Here is a 20,961-nt window from a genome sequence, read left to right on the forward strand (position 1 = left end):
GAGTCTCTTCCGAGCTCCCGTCTGATGGCTCCCACACTAGCGTTTAATGAGGCCAGTGCAGTGGGTGGATGGGAGCCTGGAGGGGCCAGACGTGGCCCTGTTCCCTGAGAGCTGCGCACCCAGTGCCACCTGCTCCGTGAAGTACAGGGCTGGCTGTGTGGACTGTGGGGTGAACTCAGGACCCCAGAAGCCCCTGGCCCCATCTTTCCCCACAGCCCTGGAAGATGGACCAGGACAAGCCTCCCGGACTTAATTTCTTCCTTTACCGTGTTTTATTAAATATATATATATATATATATAATATATATACACACACACACTCACATGCATTTCTTTTTCAGTAAACGATTGTAAAATTTGACATACCAAAGAAAATAAGGGAGACAGAGCCTATAAGATGAGCTCTGAGCTTGTCTGTGCTGATGAGCTTGCGGGCCGCTAATGCACACCCAGAAGTCAGATGAGAAAAGCCCCAAGCAGCAGCAGGGCGCAGGAGTCAGCCCTCCACAGGACACATTGAGTGTGCACAATGGCCCCAGAGCTCTGCAGGGTCTCCCTCGAGTCAGGAGAGCCCCCACCTCAGCCTTCCTCCTGCACAGGCTCATTAACTGATCATCCCTGGCCACGGATGCTAACGGTCTACCTGACGTGGTGTTCCCAGTGGCCAAAGGCGGAGGCGGCCCGTGCATCCACACACAGACGACGGGTAATCAAAATGTGTTCATCCACGCACGGAATGCGATGCAGCCACGGAGAGGAGGGGAAGCCGTGGCAAGTCACACGGGTGAAACTGCGGATGCGTGCTGAGTGGAATACGCCCGCCACAGGGGGACAAATCGCGTGTGGTTCCACGAGGAGCGGTCACATCCAGAGACAGAAAATTCGACGGGGGCGGCCAGGGCCTGGGGAGGGCAGTGGGGTGAGTGGAGTGGGGGCGCAGCTACGGTGTGGGAAGAAGATGGGGGGTTCTAGAGAGGATGCGGGACATCCAGTGTGAACGTGGTTCGTGCCGCCGAACTGTGCACCTGAACATGGGAAAGATGGAACACAAGCAAACCGCCCTCGGGGGTCCCCCACAGCGTGGCGGGGGCCCAGGTCACAGTGTCCTCTCTCTTCCCCGCCCCTCCAGGCTTCCTGGGCTCCCTGTGCACCGCCCTGTTCGTTTCGTTCGCTGCACAAGGAAAGCCGCTGGTCCGGTGGGGGAGAGACATGCTGCGGGCAGTGCCCCTGGCAGAGGAGTACTGCAGGAAGACCATCCGGCACACGGCAGGTGAGCCCCCCGGCCGCAGCCCACACTCGGAGCACCTGGGCGGATGCAGCCCCTCCGTCGGCCCCCAAATACTTCAAGGCACTTTCACTCTTAGACAGAACTGGGAGGGCCCCGTCCGGGCCATGTGAGCTGAGCTGGCCTCACAAGGCAGGCCCCATGCTGCTCCCAACCAGTCTGCCTCTGCCCTGACCTGGGAGGACTTTGCCTCCCCACCCGGAGCTTCAGAGAGACCTGTGCCCGCCAGGGACATTTGCCTCCAGGGGATCCACCCGTCCCCGTCCACCCCAGTCCCAGGCGCCAAGTGACTGGCAGCCTTTGGGATGTGAGTGGTACCCGTGGTGCGCCCTGGGAAAGCTCTGCTTCTACCGGTCTGGGCGAGGTCAGGGCTGGGCCCTTCCCTCAGGAGCCCCATGAGGCCGGCCAGAGGCAGGGACAGCAGGTGTGGGGCTAGGACATCCATGACCATTCCGGAAGGTTCTTCTGCCCCACGGGAGGTGCCATCTAAGAGGGGAGGGGGCAGCACGGGGAGCACAGGCAGCTTCACGCAGCCTTTGGCACCCTTGCATTGGTGAGGACATTGGAAATAAGGTATCCAGTGTGTCCTGGAGAAGGAGAGGGAAGATTGGAAGGTAGGATCAGGTTTGCTTAGTTTTCAAAACAGCCTCAGGCTAAAGTCTTCTGGTGGGTTTTTTTTTTGGTTTTTTTTTTGTTTTTTTTTGAGGTGGAATCTGGCTCTGTCGCCCAGACTGGAGTGCAATGATGCAATCTCAGCTCACTACAACCTCCGCCTCCCAGATTCAAGTGATTCTCCAGCCTCAGTCTCCCAAGTAGCTAGAATTACAGGCGCCTGCCACCTTGCCTGGCTATTTTTTTTATTTTTAGTAGAGACGGTTTCCCCATGTCGCCCAGGGTGGTGTTGAACTTCTGACTTCAAGTAATCCTCCCGCCTCGGCCTCTCAAAGTGCTGGGATTACAGGCGTGAGCCACCTCGCCTAGTCTGAAGTCTTCCAGAAACAGAAAAACCAGTGAATCCCTTTATTTCCCCTGCAAGTTCTGAAATGTTCTGAAATGCCTCGTGGGCCCTGGTGCACAGCTTTCCATGGAGGTGCAGGCCTGGATACCTGCCTGGACGTGGCGCGGGGGCCGCTCAGCCACCAGGCCTGTGCTGATGGGGGAGCAAGGTCAGCATCCACACACAGTCAGCACCTCCTCGAGTCGCTGCTGTGTTCCCCGTGGCCTGGCTGTCCTCAGGAAGCATGACTGCTGAGCACGCCTGGCAGGCCACGGCACACGCTTTATCTCTGGTGATTTCATCTCCGTTACCGCTTGGTGTGGGAGCGGTGGGAGATGGCCAAGCCTGTGGCCCCAGGTTCTTTCCAGCCGAGGTGGCTGTCTGGAGCCAGGGGCTAAGTCATCTCCCTAACCCCAGGAGCGTCACCCTGACCCACCTTAGAAACGGGTGAGCCGTGAGGCATGGGGCTACGCCATGACTGCATTCACAGAATATTAACGAATGTTCTCCCAGAACTCTGCTATTCAAAACAGTCTTCCTCAAAGCATTTTCTGAAGAACAGTCGGAATTATTCCGACCAGCAAAACCTCCTCCCCTTTGTGTACATGGAATGTTTCTGACTGTTCTTCAGAAAGCTTTATTCTTTCTCTTAGGGATTTGAAATGCACAGACACCAGTTTAAAGCTCTGAGAAACAGTCCTCCAAATAAATCTATTTAATTTCAATTTGTTTAACCCAGAGTTTTATGAATTTCCTTGACACAGAAACCTTTTTTTTTTTTTTTTTTTTTTTTTTTTTTTTTTTTTTTTTTTGAGGCGGAGTCTCGCTCTGTCGCCCGGACTGGAGTGCAGTGGCCGGATCTCAGCTCACTGCAAGCTCCGCCTCCTGGGTTTACGCCATTCTCCTGCCTCAGCCTCCCTAGTAGCTGGGACTACAGGCGCCCGCCACCTCGCCCGGCTAGTTTTTGTATTTTTAGTAGAGACGGGGTTTCACCGTGTTAGCCAGGATGGTCTCGATCTCCTGACCTCGTGATCCACCCGTCTCGGCCTCCCAAAGTGCTGGGATTACAGGCTTGAGCCACCGCGCCCGGCCGACACAGAAACCTTTTTAACAGAACATCTAAAATTGTCCAGAGAACGTTAAGTCCAGTGGACTTAACGTTCAGAAGCCCAGAAACACTGCTCTGACATGACCCCTCCGCAGTGAGGACAGTTCACAAATTAGCTCCCTCCTTTTGTGTCTGGACATCTGTTTCCGAATTGGCCAACCCCGCTGGCTCGGGTGAGAGGCAGTGCTTTGAGTTTGTGCCCAGGTCCCTGTTGACGCTCCACGCGGAGTTTCAGGCCCTGCGGGTTCATGGGATGTGTCTGTGGCCGCTGCCCTCTTACTTTTGCGTCTTTCATTTCCAATTTCATGTCGCTGAACAAGACCCTAAGGGGGCTGAACTTTTACTTGTGTGAGACCAAGTTGGCCCAGAGTTTCGGAGGACCTGTGAGTCGCGGGTGCCTGTGAGCCTCGTCCAGGGCCTGGTCCAGGGCCCTCCTGGCCTCCCTGTGGCCTGGAGCTCTGTGGCAGGAGCGTGGCCTCCCCGCTGCAGCCCTCCAGCCCTGCTCTCCAGCGCCCTGTGCCCTCCAACCACAGCCAGGCAGACAGGATCTGTGCTCTGTCACCGCATGTGATTGGCGCACGTGTCCCTTGGGCCTGACAGCCACCAGCGGCCTGCACAGCTCCCGCCCTCTGTGGCTCCCGTGGTGCCAGGGAGCAGGAGGTGGGATGTGGTGGGCAGGGGTGCTCACCGTAAGGCAGGCAGGAGGGCAGCGGGCCTGGGTCTGGGCAGCCTGCATGCCTCCTGGCTCCACCGTGGGGAAGGGGATTTCCTGTGGTCTGTAGGGTGTGTAGCTGCAGGTTCAGACTCCCTTCTGAGTCAGTGTCCTCTTTGCCAGATGACCTCCAAGAAGTCCCTAGAGCATTCAGGGGCTTGGATTTCAATTAGGAGTCATGAAACATCCCGCCCTGCTCTGCAGGCACAGGACTAATGCAACAATGTAATAAAAATGCTTTTGCCCCATCTCCATCTTGCTTGCTGTCCTTTCAAAGCAGCTACAGGCTGGGCGCAGTGGCTCATGCCTGTAATGCCAGCACTTTGGGAGGCTGAGGCGGGTGGATCACCTGAGGTCAGGAATTCCAGACCAGCCTGGCCAATATGGTGAAACCCCATCTCTACTAAAAATACAAAAATGAGCCCGGCGAGGTGGCGGGCGCCTGTAGTCCCAGCTACTCAGGATGCTGAGGCAGGAGAATGGCTTGAACCTGGGAAGTGGAGGTTTCAGCGAGCCAAGATGGCGCCAGTGCACTCCAGCCTGGGCAACAGAGCAAGACTCTGTCTCAAAAAAAAGAAAAGAAGAAAAGAGGCTGGGCGCGGTGGCTCACGCCTGTAATCCCAGCACTTTGGGAGGCCGAGATGGGCGGATCACCTGAGGTCGGGAGTTCGAGATCAGCCTGGCCAACATGGTGAAACCCCATCTCTACTAAAAATTTGAAAATTAGCCGGGTGTGGTGGTGGGTGCCTGTAATCCCAGCTACTCGGGAGGCTGAGGCAGGAGAATCACTTGAACCCGGGAGGCAGAGGTTGCAGTGAGCTGAGACTGTATCACTGCACTCCAGCCTGGGGGACAAGAGCAAGACTTCATCTCAAAAAAAAAAAGAAAGAAAGAAAGCAGCTACAAATGTCAGCATGTTTATAATTCTGGACAGTCGCTCAGTGGTTTACTCCAGGACAGGTGCTCCGCTTCTCCACATGCCTCCAGCTGGGTGGAGGGGGCATCGACACGTCCCCTCCCTCCCTGCACCCGCCCCAGGGCCCTCCGCCCCACTCCATGGATGCCATTGTGTTCAGCTCACCCTGTTCTTTATGTTTAGAATACCAGGAGCACTGGTTTTACTTTGAAGCTAAATGGCAGTTTTATTTGGAGGAGAGGAAAATCAGTAAAGACTCAGAAAATAAAGCCATCTTCCCCGACAATTATGATGCAGAAGAGAGGGAAAAGGTGAGCCTTGTCCTGGCACTGGGCCAATGTCTGGCACACCAGTGGTGCTCAATAAGTGCATAGCAAGTGGGTAGATGGGTGGGTAGGTGGGTGGGTGGATGGATGGATGGATGGCGTGGGTGGGTGGAAGGGTGGGTGAATGGATGAATGGATGGGTGGATGGATGGGTGGACAGGTGAATGGATGGGTGTGTGGGTGGGTGGGTGGGTATATGGATGGGTGGTTGATTAGGTGGATGGAAGGGCAGGTAGGTAGAAGGGTGGGTGAATGGATGGGTACGTAAATGGGTGAGTAAATGGATGAATGGATAGGTGGATGGATGAGTGGACGGGCGAATGGATGGGTAGGTGGGAAGGTGGTGGAAGGGTGGGTGAATGGGTAGGTAAATGGGTGGGTGGACGGATGAATGGATAGGTGAATGGATGAGTAGATGGGCGAATGGATGGGTGGGTGGGTACATGGATGGGTGGGTGGGTGGATGGATGAGCGGATGGGTGAGTGGGTGGGTGGGTGGTGGAAGAATGAGTGAATGGATGGGTAGATAAATGGGTGGGTGAATGGGTGAACAGATGGGTGGATGGATGAATGGATGCGCGAATAGATGGGTAGGTGGGTGGGTGACTAATCTCATCTCTACTAAAAATACAAAAAATTAGCCAGGTGTGGTGGCGTGTGCCTGTAATCCCAGCTACTTGGGAGGCTGAGGCAGGAAAATCGCTTGAACCCGGGAGGCGGAGGTTGCAGTGAACTGATACCACATCATTGTACTCCAGCCTGGGCGACAGAGCCAGATTCCATCTCAAAAAGAAAAGGGTGGGTGGATGGAATGGCAGTTCACTAGGATGGGCCCAGGAAGCTTGTGCTGTAATATACCCAGAAGTGGCTCCACTTGGGCACATGCCCCTGACCCACGGCTCTCTTGTCAGACCTACAGGAAGTGGAGCTCAGAAGGTCGAGGGGGAAGACGAGGCCATGATGCCCCCATGATAGCCTATGATGCCCTCCTTGCAGCAGGCGACAGCTGGACTGAGCTATGTCACCGGGCCATGTTTCATGGAGGTGAGATGTTCCTTAATGGCCGTGGCTTCCAAGAGGGTAGCACCCTTCTCCTGAAGCACCCCCTTGGAGTGTCCTAGGACGGCAGGCATTCAGGGACCACCTCCTGAGCCCCAGCATATGCGTCCTTCTCTTCCTTTCTGGAACCTGCTTTGGGAGGGCGCAGGCTCCAGGGTACACCGGCTGACGTACGTCCACTCACGTGCAGACATCACAGGATACAGGTGTGACTGCAGGTCCTGCTGTGAGCTCCAGCAGACCAAGAGTCTCTCGCCTGGTCCACGAGCCTGGAGGGCTGTGCGGCCTTGGAGTAGGTGGGGTGTAGGGGTATGGAGGCTCCTACCCTTGCCACTGCTGCCTCAGGCTGGCCACCTTCGCAGGGTTCTGTTCCGAGGTCAGTGACGGTCGTCTTGTCCTTTGCTCTGCAGCCTCTGTGCAAAGTTGCAGACTGCCGCCTGGAGTTAGGTCCTGGGCTCGCCTCCTGCTCCATCCATGCTGGCTCTGTGCCGCCCAGGCCGTCTCTGGCCATGGAGGGAGAGGAAGAAGCCCAGCAGAGTGGCTGTGGCAGCTCCAGGCAGCTCCTACTCGTAAGATCAACCCCGTGCCTTGTGGGAGCAGCTGTTAGGTTCTGTGAGACTGGCTGAAATTGCCTCACTTCAGTGAGGCTTGGAGCTGAGCTTGACCAGACATGAGCTGGGAAAAGACAAATGTGGCCCCGTTTGGTCAGGAAGCCCCTGCACAGAGCCGGCCCAGCCCCTGGAGGGGTTTCCTCTGTGACCCTGGCTCAGGGGTGGGACCGTGCGTCCTCCGGCTCTGCTCCCTCCGCCTTCCTTCTGCACCGTCCTGGCGCCTCACTGACTCTTGGTGCTGAAACCGCTTCACACAGATGCCTGACCCAGGGAGGGAGAAGGGAAGCACCTGTCCCCGTCCCGTTTGCTTTGGGGGGTTTTTTTGAGACAGGATCTCACTCTGTCACGGAGGCTGGAGTGCAGAGAGGCCATCACGGCTCACTGCCACCTCTACCTCCTGGGTTCAAGAGATTCTCCCACCTCAGACTCCTGTGTAGCTGAGATGACAGGCGTGAGCCACCACACCAACCTGCCTGTCCCTTTTATCAGCCGCCCCCAGCAGAACTGGGGTTTGACCCACCTTAGGGGTGGCCAGCCCCAGGGGTCTCGCGGCCCTGATCAGGTGGCACCCACTGCAACTGCTGCCTTTGCGTTTCAGGGGAGAGTGCAGCCACGGGCACCATTGCAGGCTGCCTGTTTGGGTTGCTGTACGGCTTGGACCTCGTTCCCAAAGGCTTGTACCAAGACCTGGAGGACAAGGAGAAGCTGGAGGACCTGGGCGCGGCCCTCTACCGCCTGTCCACAGAGGAGAAGTAAAGCCATTTCTGCCACTTTTCCCCTAGAGAGCCAGTGCCACCCCTGGGGCCCATAGTGTCCTCTCGCAGCCCCCTGGGTGAGGGCGTCCCTGTGCGGCTCCACTGCAGTCTGCGCCTGACTGGTCACATCTAACTCTCATTTCCAATATCAGAATCCTAACTGTTGCATAAAATACACTGTTTGTCCCGCGGGAATATTTTCCGTCCTCCACCATCCACATTGACATTGTGTGGCTTGTCGCACTTGGACGTCCAGGCGTGGCACTCACCCGCAATCTCCCGGACAGACAGTGTATTTTATTCCGCCGCAGAGCTAATGCTGTTTACTCACTCACTTCAACAACACTAACTGTGGTGGCCTCCAGCAGGCCCCCGCTGCAGACCCTCCGTCCTGCCTCTGCCTCCACCTCCAGGCGTGCATTTCCTCCGAAGGCCGATGCACCACCTCCCCGCCCTCCACCCCCTGCCATGTCCACAGTGGGCCGTGTGTGCCTGGACAGAGAAACAGTCCACACTGGGGCCTGGGGCACACATACACAAGCATTGCTCTTAACCCCACCCACCTTTTTAATCACACTAGATTTTAAGATCAATCTCTTTTTGAAACAACTGACGGAGAAAACCAGAACCTAAGTGGCCTCCTGCCAGCTCCGGCATCTCTCTGTGGTCTGCCTTAGTGGGCCAGGTCCAAATGCAGAGCAGGCCTTTCCCCTCCGCGCCTGCCCTGCTGGGCTCGCTGACGAGGAAGCACTGTCCCTGCGGTGAGGTTCTCTCTCAGAGAGTCTTGGAAAAGAGATCACTTGCTCTTGTTTAAAATAAATTTGGACGTGATTTTTCCATGCAGCATCTGGTGTGAATAAAACAGCAGTTGACTGACGTTTACCGCTGCGCTTGGCCGCTTGGCTGGAGCCTCTCTTTTTGTTGTGATTTCATTAAAGGGCTGGCCCCTGGGCAGAGTGGGAGTCCCGGGGAAGCCCCAGCCTCGGGGAGAGGAGCGGCGGGGCAGAAAGCCTGGCTGGTGGGAATCTCTGTGGGCATCCAGAATGCGAGCCCTACCCCCACGGGCTTTGTCGTGTCCTATGGGATGAGTTGAAAGGGAAAGTGGTGGCGTCTTCATGCTCCCACGTGGGATTCCTGTGGGAGTGGACTGGCAGGAGAGGCCAGTGGGCTTCACAGGTGGGCGCCACGGACCCCCCCCCAGGTGTGTTGGGCCCGGGCTTCCCAGACGGGCCCTGCCAGCCGCTTCCCGGTGCCTCCCTCCCCGGCCGCCTCCCCTTGGTGGAAACTACCCAGGCATTCATCCAGTGCAAGGAGCAGGCGTGTGTGTAGGGGGGGAGGGTAGGCGTGTCAGGGGTGGGCGTGTCCGGAGTGGGCGTGTCCGGGGTGGGCGTGTCCAGGGGGTAGGCGTGTCCGGGGTGGGCGTGTCCAGTGGGTAGGGGCGTCCGGGGGTAGGGGTGTCCGGGGGTAGTCGTGTCCAGGGGTAGGGGGTGTCGGGGGTAGGGGTGTCCGGGGTTAGGCGTGTCCGGGGTGGGCATGTCCGTGGGGGTAGGGGGTGTCGGGGTGGGCGTGTCGGGGGCGTGTCCGGGGTAGGCGGGTCTGGGGGTAGGCGGGTCCTGGGGGTAGGAGTGGGAGGTGTAGGGGTGTCCTGGGGGTAAGGATGTCCTGGGGTAGTGGTGTCCCTGGGGTAGGGGGTCCTGGGGGTAGGGGTGTCCTGGCGGTAGGAGTGTCGGGGAGGGGGGTGGGGTAGGTTTGTCCCGGGGGTAGGAGTGTCCCAGGGATAGGGATATACTTTGCTTTTTCCCTAGAGATGCCCCGTTCGTTTTGTGGGAAGTGTAGTCCGTGCTGCTGGAGGAATCTGTGGCCTTCTATGCTGGGCGGGCCGCAGCAGTGGGGCTCTGTGCTGAGCTTCCGAATAACCGGACTAACCGAGCTGCTACCTGCGCTTTAAGTCAGAAGAACCAGAGAGACAGGCACATCGGGGCGATGGGCCTCACATCACACACATCCATGCAGCGTGGTCCCAGGACCGTGGGTGTGGGGATATTAACCGAGAATTACCTTTCAGGAAAAGAAACCCAGTTAAGGTAAGTCAGAACTGTTGCTAGCATAAGTAACACAGTAGTAGTACCTGTGTAGCCAGCTTTCCGGAAAGTGGCCCCTGCTGTGTGCCCTGCTGTGTGGAAGGAAAGGCCAGCTCACATGAGCAGGGCATGGCTGGATTCAAACGGGGTGGACTCCGTCTCCATCCGCAAATTAAACCCCTCCGTGAGAATCAGAAAGTGAGTCTATTTAGAAACTGATTCTAGATTAGAACACACAAATGCGAAACCCACGAGCATCGTAAACAAAAGGCAGCAGTGCCTTGCTTCACTTTCCTGTTACAGAGAGACCCAAAAGTTGAAAAGAAAAAGCCACAGAAAGCACTGAGGGGACACTGAGGGGACACTGAGGGGACACTGAGGGGAGGGACACTGAGGGGGCACCAAGCCAACTCTGCTGTTTAAAATGGCACCGGCGGGTTTCATTGTTGTTATCAAAGTGACGTGTGCACAAGTTTGGGAATCCAAATGCGTTAGCAGCGTGTGGGGAAAGCAGCTTCCAGCCACCCAGATAACAAGGCCACGGTGGCCTAAGTGTCCTCCCAGGAGCCTCCCACACACACACACCCTGGCTGTGCGCCTGTATGTGAGACACCCCTGCATTTGCGTGCTGTGCCACACACACGATTTCTTTCCCCAAACAGGAAGCATCGTATATGTCATGGTTTGCTTTTGGCTGTTTTCATTAAACTAGGTTTTAAAATATTTTTCTGTATCACCATACATAGACCAATCTCCACCTTTTTAACTGCTGCCTAGTATTCCATGGTACTGCTGTGCCATAATTCAAATACCCCGTGGATGTGGCCCTCCGTGGTTTCTGTCGCGTGAGTGGCATTTGCAAACACCTGCTCTTATGGCGACTTCCAGTGTTGCTCCCCAGCTCTTCTGAAAAGGAGTTAGTCTCTCCCTACAGCGCAGTGATGCCACATTTCATTCTAGGATGCATTTTTGTATTTCATTTTTCTGAAATTGTGGTGCATCCTATATTTTATGGTGTCCATAGTTTAAATGATGGAGTTTTTATTTTTGTTTCTCCAAGACATTCTTATGAAATAAGGTGTGGCCAAGTGTAGTGGCCCAGGCCTATAATCCCAGCACTTTGGGAGGCCAAGGCGGGAGGATCACTTGAGCTCAGGAGTTTGAGACCAGCCTGGGCAACATGGCAAAACCCTGTCTCTACAAAAAAAAAAAAAAAACCAAAACAAAACAAAAATTAGCTGGATGTGGTGTTGACACCTGTAGTCCCAGCTCCTTGGGAGACTGAGGTGGGAGGATTGCCAGAGCCTGAGAGGTTGAGGTTGCAGTGACTCGAGATCATGTCACTGCACTCTAGCCTGGGTAACACAGTCAGACCCTGAAAAAAAAAAGAAAAAAGAAAGGGAGGGAGACAGGGAAGAAGGAAGGAAGGAGGGAGGGAGGGAAGGAAGGAGAAAAGGCAGGAAGGAAAGGAGGGAGGGAGGGAGGAAGGAAGGAAAAAAGGAAGGAAGGAAGGGAGGGAAAGGGGAGGAAGGGAAGGAGGAAGTGGAAGGGAAGGGAAGGAAGAAAGGAAGGAAGGGAGAAAGGGGAAGGGCAAGGGAAGGAAGGAAGGAAAAGAGGACACATTTCACAATCCCTTAGGCCCAGCAAGGTGTGGCTGCCCAGGAGTTCTTCTCTGGGAGCGTCAGTGTTGCACATCCCTGTAGATCCACAACTCTTGCGAGACATCAGGCACCAGGAAGGGGCAGGTGGGAGGATGAGCACCTCTCACTCCCAGATGGCAGACAAGGATGCTTCAGAGGCAGGTGGGGCTCAGAATATGCCCGTTCTCAGCCTGAAGCTATGGGCAGACACCTCTCTCTCAGGCCCACGGATGTGAGGTCTGAAGCCAGGACTTGGGATGGAGAGTCCCAATCATGGCTGAGACAGGACATGGGCATCCTCACAAACACGCCACACAGAAGTCACACGCTAGGAACATGTGCCATGTGGGAATATGAGCATGTCAGTAACACACACGTGTTTAGACTTCAGGCTGATTTAGATGAATCCGTTTTCCCAAACTCTTTAAGAGATTTTGCATTTATATTTAAAATTATTGTCTCCAGAGTTTTCATATCTGAAAGCCACGGCAGAGCTGTCCTTGTCCTGCCTTTCCCACGTTGGAGGGAGCGGATCCAGGGAGGCTCCGTGACTCGAGCAGGCGGGGCAGCCGCTCGGAGCGCCCAGCCCAGGACGTGACGTAGCCCAGCCCCATCAGGCCTGGAACCGTGGGCTCCCTAATGAATGTTATTTCTCCTGTGTATTCCATGCTCCCCTAGAAGCGGGGCCCTTTTTACTACCCCCATTTTGTAGACAAGGAAACTAAGATTCAGGAGGTCTGAGTATTTCTCCCAGAGCTGTATTTCGTGAGCACAGAACAGCTTTTAAACCCGATGCATCTGAAAACCACACTCAAGCTTTCTCCCCTTCCCCTAATTCCGGGAGACCTCACCACCACCACAGCCGGCAGCAAACCTTGGCGATTGCATAACCTCAGGCCCAAGCTGCCAGAAGCCAGTGCCACCTGTTTTGGCTGTGGGTATACAAATTAATAGACATCAGCTGATAAAATTGGTAATACCCAAATTGGTGTTCAATCCAAACATCTGCGCTTGAAAAACTCCATCATTGAAGTTAATTCCAAAGGTTCCATTAGGTTGGAAATAACTTTGGAGTCGGAGTGCAGGCACTGCAGCTCCCCTGATTAGAATCCCTGGTGTGCAGACGCATTTCCAGTTAACACACAGAAATAAGTTATCAGCTCACTCAGCCCACTGCGGGAAAAGCATTCACATAAGGTCTCAAAGAACAGCCTGAGACCGTCTCGGGATTCGTGTGCTGCACCCCGACCAGTGGCTGCTGGTCAGCAAACAAAGGCTTAGACAGACAACGGCAGGGACTGTGTGTGATCTGGGGCAGATAGACAAAGGCGGGGACCGTGCCTGATCTGGGACACCCTGTGTCTGGCACCACGCACATCGTGAATGTTCTGTCTGATGGCCACAGGGGTGGTCCCCAGGGTCTGAACCATCGTGCAGCCCCGTGAGCACGATGCCTTCCCCACCCTCCTTGTGCCCCAAGAAGGGTGATCACCCAGGACCCCCAACTCTGGTTCTCCCTCGGGCAGGACAGGCTGCATGACCTGGGGCCCTGGTGGTGCCGGTGGGGACCATGACCAGCCTGCAGATCCGGGGGACAGCCTTGTCTTGTCCCACCCACCAGAAAGCCAGAGAACACACAGTCCCCAGGGCCTTGCCAGCGGGGTGCTTGTGCACCCCGGGGTTCCTCAAAGCGTCGCCTCTCCTGGGACTGTCTGTGCTGTCAGGGTCCTTGAATGACACCTGTCATGACACAGCTTTGCTGTCTCCCTCTCCTATCTTAACAGTTCATTTTTAAGTTTGTTTCAAACAAAACTAGCCCCGAGAACTCCCACGCCCCTTCGCCCAGCATCAGCAGCTGTTACTGTTTTCTCTTGTCTCTCACTGCGCACACACTCGCACATATGAGCTCGCACGCACAATTGTTTCTGAACCATTTGAGAGTAACCTGCCGACCCTGTATCCTCTCACCGTAAATATTTCAGATGAATTTCCTCAGAAAAGAGCAGGCTCTTCTGTAACCACTGTTTATTCAGAATCGGAATTTAACCTCGGTAATACTATTATCCAACATAATGGCATTCTGTTGCAATATAATGTACTATATTGTAGTTCTTTTTTTTTTTTTTTTTTTTTTTTTTTGAGACGGAGTCTCCCTCTGTCTCCCAGGCTGGAGTGCAGTGGCCGGATCTCAGCTCACTGCAAGCTCCGCCTCCCGGGTTCACGCCATTCTCCTGCCTCAGCCTCCCGAGTAGCTGGGACTACAGGCGCCGCCACCTCGCCCAGCTAGTTTTTTGTATTTTTTAGTAGAGACAGGGTTTCACCGGGTTAGCCAGGATGGTCTCGATCTCCTGACCTCGTGATCCGCCCATCTCGGCCTCTCAAAGTGCTGGGATTACAGGCTTGAGCCACCGCGCCCGGCCTATATTGTAGTTCTTATTATGTGTTAGAAATTTTGCCTGCTGTTTCATCGGTTTCCTTTATAATCTATATATTTGTAGCACAAATTCGTGACAGAAGCTCACTAACCCGAGGCCCTGCACATCGCACAGGTACTGAGGGGCCCAAGGCAGTTGCCATCATTAGGCAGCAGGCAAGCGTCCCTGGAACCCTCTGCTGACTTACTCATGTCTCAGGCCGGGAAGAGCGTCTAGCGCTTACGGCCTCAGTCAGCCTGGGATGGACAGTGACCCCATTATCAGTCACAGCCAGCCAACTAGACACCCCTTCGCTGGTCACTGCCGGTTGACCAGACGCCCCTTTGTAGGTCCCAGCTAAGTCACTCACATATAAGGTCTTACTAGGTCACAAAACATGTTCAGGTCAAGGCCTTAGGGTATCCTGGCCCAAAAGGCCACACCCATCGTTAGCCAGATTTATTTCCAGGAAATACAGATACTCAGTTCTCCAGCTGGTTCATTGGCACAGTCTGAACTATTCCCTACCTGGTTACCAAAAATCAACAGGGAGCAGTCAGCAAACACTTGTTCTCGGCTTTCCTAGATGGACAGTGACTGCTGCAATGATGCACAGAAGCTGCCGGGAAGGGGCGTGGCCAGATCAGCTCCAACCCGCCTGAGGGCCGCTCTCAGCCACCCCGCAGGATCCCGGCCGGCCCTGGCCTTCTAGGATTTTTAGAAAGTACTCATCCCTTGGGGTTAGGTTTTCTTTTTCATAAGTCTAATATTAGATTCTTTAGTAATCTCTTCTCAGCCTTTAGGCTAAGATCAAGTTTAGATTTATTTGTAAAATGTTAGGAGGCTCAACTTAAAGGGATCTGTATTATTTAAAACTAATCTCAAAAAAAAAAACTACTAAGGAGGCAAACTTGCTTCTCTCTTTTTTTTTTTTTTTTTGAGATGGAGTCTCGCTCTGTCGCCCAGGCTGGAGTGCAGTGGCGCGATCTTGGCTCACTGCAACCTCTGCTTCCGGGATTCAAGCGATTCTCCTGCCTTAGCCTCCCAAGTAGCTGGGATTACAGGTGCCCACCACAGGCTGGGACTAAGCTGCAGAGGGGACGGAAGCCAGGAGCTGAGCCACAGAAGGCAGGGAGGCTGGGCTGAGCCACAGAGGGCAGGGAGGCTGGGCTGAGCCGCAGAGGGCAGGGAGACCGGGCGTGAGCCACAGAGGGCAGGGAGACCGAGGGCGATCCGCAGAAGGCAGGGAGGCTGGGCTGAGCCGCAGAGGGCAGGGAGGCTGGGCTGAGCCGCAGAGGGCAGGGAGACCGGGGGTGAGCCACAGAGGGCAGGGAGACCGAGGGCGATCCACAGAGGGCAGGGAGGCTGGGCTGAGCCACAGAGGGCAGGGAGGGTGGGCTGAGCCACAGAGGGCAGGGAGACCGGGGGTGAGCCGCAGAGGGCAGGGAGGCTGGGGGCAGAAGGCAGGGAGGGTGGGGGCCAAGCTGCCAAGGGAAGGAAGGGTGAGTGGCCCCAGGCTCATCCGCAGAGGGGCAGGAAATGGCAGTGCAGGCCTCTGGTGTGGATGGAGGCCCAGGACGTGTTTTCTTTTTTTTTTTTTTTTTGAGACGGAGTCTCGCTCTGTCGCCCAGGCTGGAGTGCAGTGGCCGGATCTCAGCTCACTGCAAGCTCCGCCTCCCAGGTTCACGCCATTCTCCTGCCTCAGCCTCCCGAGTAGCTGGGACTACAGGCACCCGCCACCTCGCCTGGCTAGTTTTTTGTATTTTTTTTTTTAGTAGAGACGGGGTTTCACCGTGTTAGCCAGGATGGTCTCGATCTCCTGACCTTGTGATCCGCCCATCTCGGCCTCCCAAAGTGCTGGGATTATAGGCTTGAGCCACCGCGCCCAGCCCCAGGACGTGTTTTCTAAGCGCTGTTGGTTGAAGGCATCCAAATGTCCGTCAGAAGCATGTGGGGGCTGATGCGGGGATGTGTGTGACATGGCTGAGGCTGGTCCATGTTCTAAGCAGGCTCCTGGCACAGCTGGACAGTCGTAGGCCCCACAGGAAACTGGCCCTGCCCTTCTCTCGGAGGAAACCACGGCCGAGGGTGTTCCTGCAGGGCCAGGCTCAGGTGAGCCCAGCACAACCACTGACCAGGCAGAACAGTGACCTCCAGGCCCTGCTGTCCAGAACCCCAGCAAAGAACCTGCCGTAGGGTGCTGCTGTCCATGTCAAGGTGGGCCCAGGTGTGTCTCTTGTGCTGTGATGGACTCTAGTCTCACTGTATTTTCAAACGACCTCTCTGGCTGGCCAGAGCCACCGACAACTAAATTAGGAAAGCCGGGCACCCTGCTGTTTATATTGGCCCCTGGGAGGAAGACATTCCATTCCCTGTGGGTTCTGCAGCTCATCCAAGTGCTGCGGGGACTCCGAGGGAGGCCTGGTCTCGCCCCGCACTGCTGGGCGGGCAGTGGTCCCACAGGGCAGCCCAGACTCAGCCAGCGCAGCTCTGACCAGGGGCCTTTGCAGGCGGCTTTGAGGGGCGGGGCGGACGGCCTAAGGGGCAGCACTGGCTCTGGCACGTGAGGACGCGTTCACTCAGCAGCACCGTGGGAGAGGGCGGGGCCACCTTCGCAGCAAGCGAAGCCCCCGATTGCAGCACGCCTCAGGAGACGGCAGAGCCTTGTACGGGAGTCACCGAAAGTCCTGGGCCCCCCTCTCAGTTCATGACTTGGGGGCGCTCCTGGCGTCCATGCTGTTCCCCTTTGTGGGGACACCGAGGTCTGTGCGGGTCACCGTGGGGCTCCCAAAGCTGGGCCTCTGGGAAAGGCTCCCTGAGGTGGGGGCATCTGAGCCGGGTTGTGAAGGATGAGCAGGAGCTCGTCAGGGAGGCAGTGAGGCTGTTCCAGGCTGAAGGGCACAGCGAGGTTGGGCGTGGAGTGGGCAAGCGGGATGGAGACTGGAGCTGGCAGGAAAGGGTGTGGTGAGGAGGGAAAGGGGGTTGTGCAGTGAGTGAACCCAGCCTCCGAGGGGCACTGCCAGCGGTGGGTGAACCGATTCTCTGTGGAGCGCTGTTCGCCACCCACGGGTCTGCTGCCAGCCTGCCCAGCTGTGCCCAGCACTGCTGTAGGCTCAGTAAAGTAGAGATCAGAACCAACACAGGTCCTGCCCATGGAGGGGCTCTGCTCTAGTGGGGAGCTGGGCAAAAACAGAGGTAACTTGTTTAAAAATGCACTCGGATCTTAGAAAATTATAGTGCTGTGACAGAAGTCACCCGGGACATGCCAGCAGCAGCAGCCGTGGGCCGTGGACTCCTGGAATCCCCCGGCCAGTGAAGCCCAGAGCACAGAACATGCTGAGCTGGGGGGCTGCTCGTGCAGACCCCAGAAGAAGGAACCACCCGCAGGTTCAAGGAACCCAAAGACAGCAGCACCTCTGAGGCTACCTCGAGGGGCGGGGACCAGCGAGGGTGAGCGCAATAGTGGGCAGTGGGCGCAGGACCTTGTGATGAGAAGGGGCAGCCCAGGGGGATGGCAGGACAGCAGGGAGCAGGGTAGTGGCCAGGCCAGACCCAGGGAGGAAGTTGGTTAATGATGATTGCAAAACACAAAGGCTCTGTGAAGGGGGCTGTGGAATCCCCTCTCGCTCCCGCCCAAGGGTGTCGTCCTGAACTGCGGATGCCTCCAACAGCCACAGGTCTATGGCTGAGGCCACCTCAGGGAGGCGAGACTCACCCCAAAGGGGACTTTCTAGCTCTGGCTGAACCCCTAATCGTCAGCCGACAAACCAGAAGAGCATCCTGATCTCTGAGTGTAAACGTGTTCCAGACGATCACGCTGCGGGGTGAATGCCACTGTGACAGCTGAAGAACGGGATGGGGTGGCCGAGTCCGTCCTCCACGCCCACCTCTGCTTGCCGGCCAGGTCCTGATGACACCCCTGACCTCATAAGCGGTCACAGACTCAGATGTGCCGTGGAGCTAAACTGGATTTTGAGTCACTGTGACTCTTAAGGAGGACGTGAGGCAAGTCCAACCTACGAGGGTCCCACTGACACGGCCGCACCACCCAGGACAGGCGCTCGGCCTCAACAGGGGCTCCGAGTGTGGGGAGTGGTCCCGTCCCCAAGCTGCCCACCACCTGAGGTCAGGGCAATGGGAGTTTAGAAGTCAGCATGGAGCTCCATTACTCTCTGCTTCCAAACTCGCCTCCCATCAAGGCAGGAGGATGAGCTGGTTTAATTCCAGCTCTGTTTTTCATCTTTCTATTTGGATCGTGGGGCTCAGAAGCCATCAGCGAGGGGTGTGGGAAGGGGCAGATGGACGTCACACGTGGCTGAGCCAGGTGGCCTTTATTCAGATGATCAGAATGTCCCCACCGCAAGCAGTCAGCATGGCTGGTTCAGTCATCCGAATGACTCACCTGCAAAGTCATTAAGACGACTGAAACGCTCAGCCAGCGGGGACAAAACGTATGACAGGCTCTGTGGCAACGGCCTGAGAAGTTCAGCCTCGGGTGAAAGGAGCGCAGCCATCCACGGGTGGCCCAGTCACAGCAGAGGGGACGTGCCCGGAGACGCCTGGCAGAAGGCAGGTAGGGCCGCTGACCCTGTGATGGCAGGGGGTACAGCCTTCAGAGGGAGCACGATGCCCCCAGGCTGGTCCCCCAACCCCAAGGTCGGCCTGCTCCTCTGTCCTCCCTGTCCCCACGGCGCAGTTGAGAGTGTGCCTGTCCACCCTGGCTTCAGCGGGGTGTGGGCGGCCCTGGCTGGGGCAGTTCTGGGGTTGCCGTGGATCACTTTACCAGCCATGGGGACACAGCGGCTCCTTCCTGGGTGGGCTCTGATGACTCAGAACAAGGGCGTGCCTGGCAGCAGGACGCACAGCTGCTCCTTGGATTAGTTTATTTTTACAGTCGTCCCAGCTTGCAGCACACTGTGGCCTTGCAGCAGGTTCTGAGTTTAGTTTTTGTGTAAGTGTCTCATCCTCGCCTGGTTTGGAAGGAGTGCCGTCTGCCTCAGTGGTTCCGAGTGGGGTCCCCTGACCAGCAGCCTCAGAATCACCAGGGACTCGTTAAAATGCAGATTCCCAGGCCCCACCCCAGACCGTGGATCACAGGCGTTGGTGGTGTGGCCCCGAAATCCGGATCTCAGCAAGGCCTCTTGATCCACTGATGCCCACTGGAGTCTGGGGGAGAACAGCACACTCTCTCCGCGTGAACTCACTGAACAGGGCAAGGGAGGCGTCTTGGAGAGGTGGAAGAAGCGGAGTCCTGTGTTCCATCTGTGGCCCGGCCACTCCTCCATGTGGGTTCGTCCTGGCCCTGGGCCATCACATGCCACAGCAACACAGCCACGGGGTCGGCCACGTACGTGGTCGTGTGGTCAGCCGCTGTCGCCTCCCCCATCAGGGCTGCCTGGCAACAGCTTTTAACAAGGAAATCTGTCCATGGCTTCAAAACCAGAGCTCTCTCTTTTGGAAAAACACAGACAAACCCAAAAAGAGAAGTATGTTCACACATTTCCTTCCAGTCTGTTTTCAGCCTGTTCAGTTTCTTTCTTTTTTTTTTTTGAGATGTAGTCTCGCTCTGTCGCCCAGGCTGGAGTGCAGTGGCGTGATCTCGGCTCACTGAAAGCTCCGCCTCCTGGGTTCACGCCATTCTCCTGCCTCAGTCTCCCGAGTACCTAGGACTATAGGCACCCGCCACCACGCCCGGCTAATTTTGTCTTTTTAGTAGAGACGGGGCTTCACCATGTTAGCCAGGATGGTCTCCATCTCCTGACCTCGTGATCCACCCGCCTCACCTCCTAAAGTGCTGGGATTACAGGCGTGAGCCACTGCGCCCGGCCTCAGCTTCTTGAAAACAATCGGGTTAGAGTGAGCTTTCCACTTGGTGCCACGTCACCAGCCGGTCTGGCCGTTGACTCTTCTCCCACAAACGTGGACATGCCGTTGTGCGGCCGCCTGGAGTTTGACATTGAGGATGCTCTAGATTTTTCAACATTATAAACGGCACCGTGAAGGCGGCTTTTCCTGTAATTCTTGAGTCTTTGTTCCTCGTCCCTGATGATTTCCTTAGAATGAATGACTAACAGGTGTGACAGCTAAGATTCTGGGTGCATCTACACAAAATTACCACCTGTGGAGGTCAGAGGCGGCTCCACCCCCTGCCACAGATGGGGAGACCTTCCAGCTTCGCTCCTCTGGTCACAGCTGCTCGGGAGCAGAGCTTACCCTGGACCCAGGCTCAGAAAACACCCTCAAATTACAAAGACTCTCTGTCTCCAAGCTGGACCCACTTGGTCCTGTCTCCTTGAAAGCTGGGCTGGTAGGAAGGAATCCCTGGTGGACCTGCAGAAAAACATCTCACTGGGAAAGGGCAGCAGCCCCCAGCCTCAGGGGCTCCTCTGAGCCATTTTAAAAGGGGCTCCGGAGACCCAGCCAAATGATGCCAGCCCTCCTCCCTCCTCTCTGCAATCCCCTCCTCCCTTCCTCTCTGCAGCCCCCTCCTCCCCTCCTCTCTGCAGCCCCCTCCTCCCATCCTTTCTGTACCCCCCTCTTTCCCTCCTCTCTGCCGTCCCCTCCTTCCTTCCTCTCTGCAGCCCCCTCCTCCCCTCCTCTCTGCAATGCCCCCCTCCCCTTCTAACTGCAGCCCCCTCCTCCCCTCCTCTCTGCAGCCCCTTGTCCCCCACTCCTGGGGGGCCACTGCCCACTGCTGCTGGTTCCTGCCCAGGAGCTTGTGAGGAAATTCTTTCTCCTCTCTCCATCCACCCCAGACCTGAGCGATTTGCCAAATCTTCAGAATCTCTGCTGTAGGGACCCAAGTCCCTGAACCATGGCAGAATTTATGCTGTTAATTTCATCTTTCGTACTTAACAGTAGAGACCTACACAGGCCACACAGCGAATAGACACTTCTTTATACTTGCTGTTTCACCTACTGTACAAGCAAAATATGTTAAATTTTTTTAATATATTGCATATGCAAAGTGGTTTTCCAAATGTTTTCACAAAACTGTTCAACGTCAACTCCTCTGTGCCCTCAGGAGGAGTGTGGGTCAGAAGTTCCTGCCATTTAA

At 56.1% G+C, this 20,961-nt stretch overlaps 1 protein-coding gene across 11 annotated transcripts in view; it reads left to right on the forward strand.

The window, feature by feature from the left end:
* LOC117063467 overlaps positions 1–20,961 on the forward strand; it is a 46,564-nt gene that overhangs the window by 20,252 nt on the left and 5,351 nt on the right. For 9 of the 11 annotated variants that reach the window (XM_033177135.1, XM_033177138.1, XM_033177136.1 and 6 more), the window contains exons 4-7: positions 1,130–1,270; positions 5,202–5,329; positions 6,256–6,388; positions 7,613–7,766. In XM_033177135.1, the coding sequence (XP_033033026.1) occupies positions 1,130–1,270; positions 5,202–5,329; positions 6,256–6,388; positions 7,613–7,766 (556 nt within the window). Of the gene's footprint in view, positions 1–1,129; positions 1,271–5,201; positions 5,330–6,255; positions 6,389–7,612; positions 7,767–15,749; positions 18,478–19,630; positions 20,212–20,961 lie in introns of those variants that run through there. The other 2 variants (XM_033177144.1, XM_033177146.1) reach the window with 2 other exon arrangements.

Source organism: Trachypithecus francoisi, unplaced genomic scaffold (assembly GCF_009764315.1).
Source record: "Trachypithecus francoisi isolate TF-2019V2 unplaced genomic scaffold, Tfra_2.0 Lachesis_group18, whole genome shotgun sequence".
In the NCBI taxonomy this organism is placed as follows: domain Eukaryota; kingdom Metazoa; phylum Chordata; class Mammalia; order Primates; family Cercopithecidae; genus Trachypithecus; species Trachypithecus francoisi.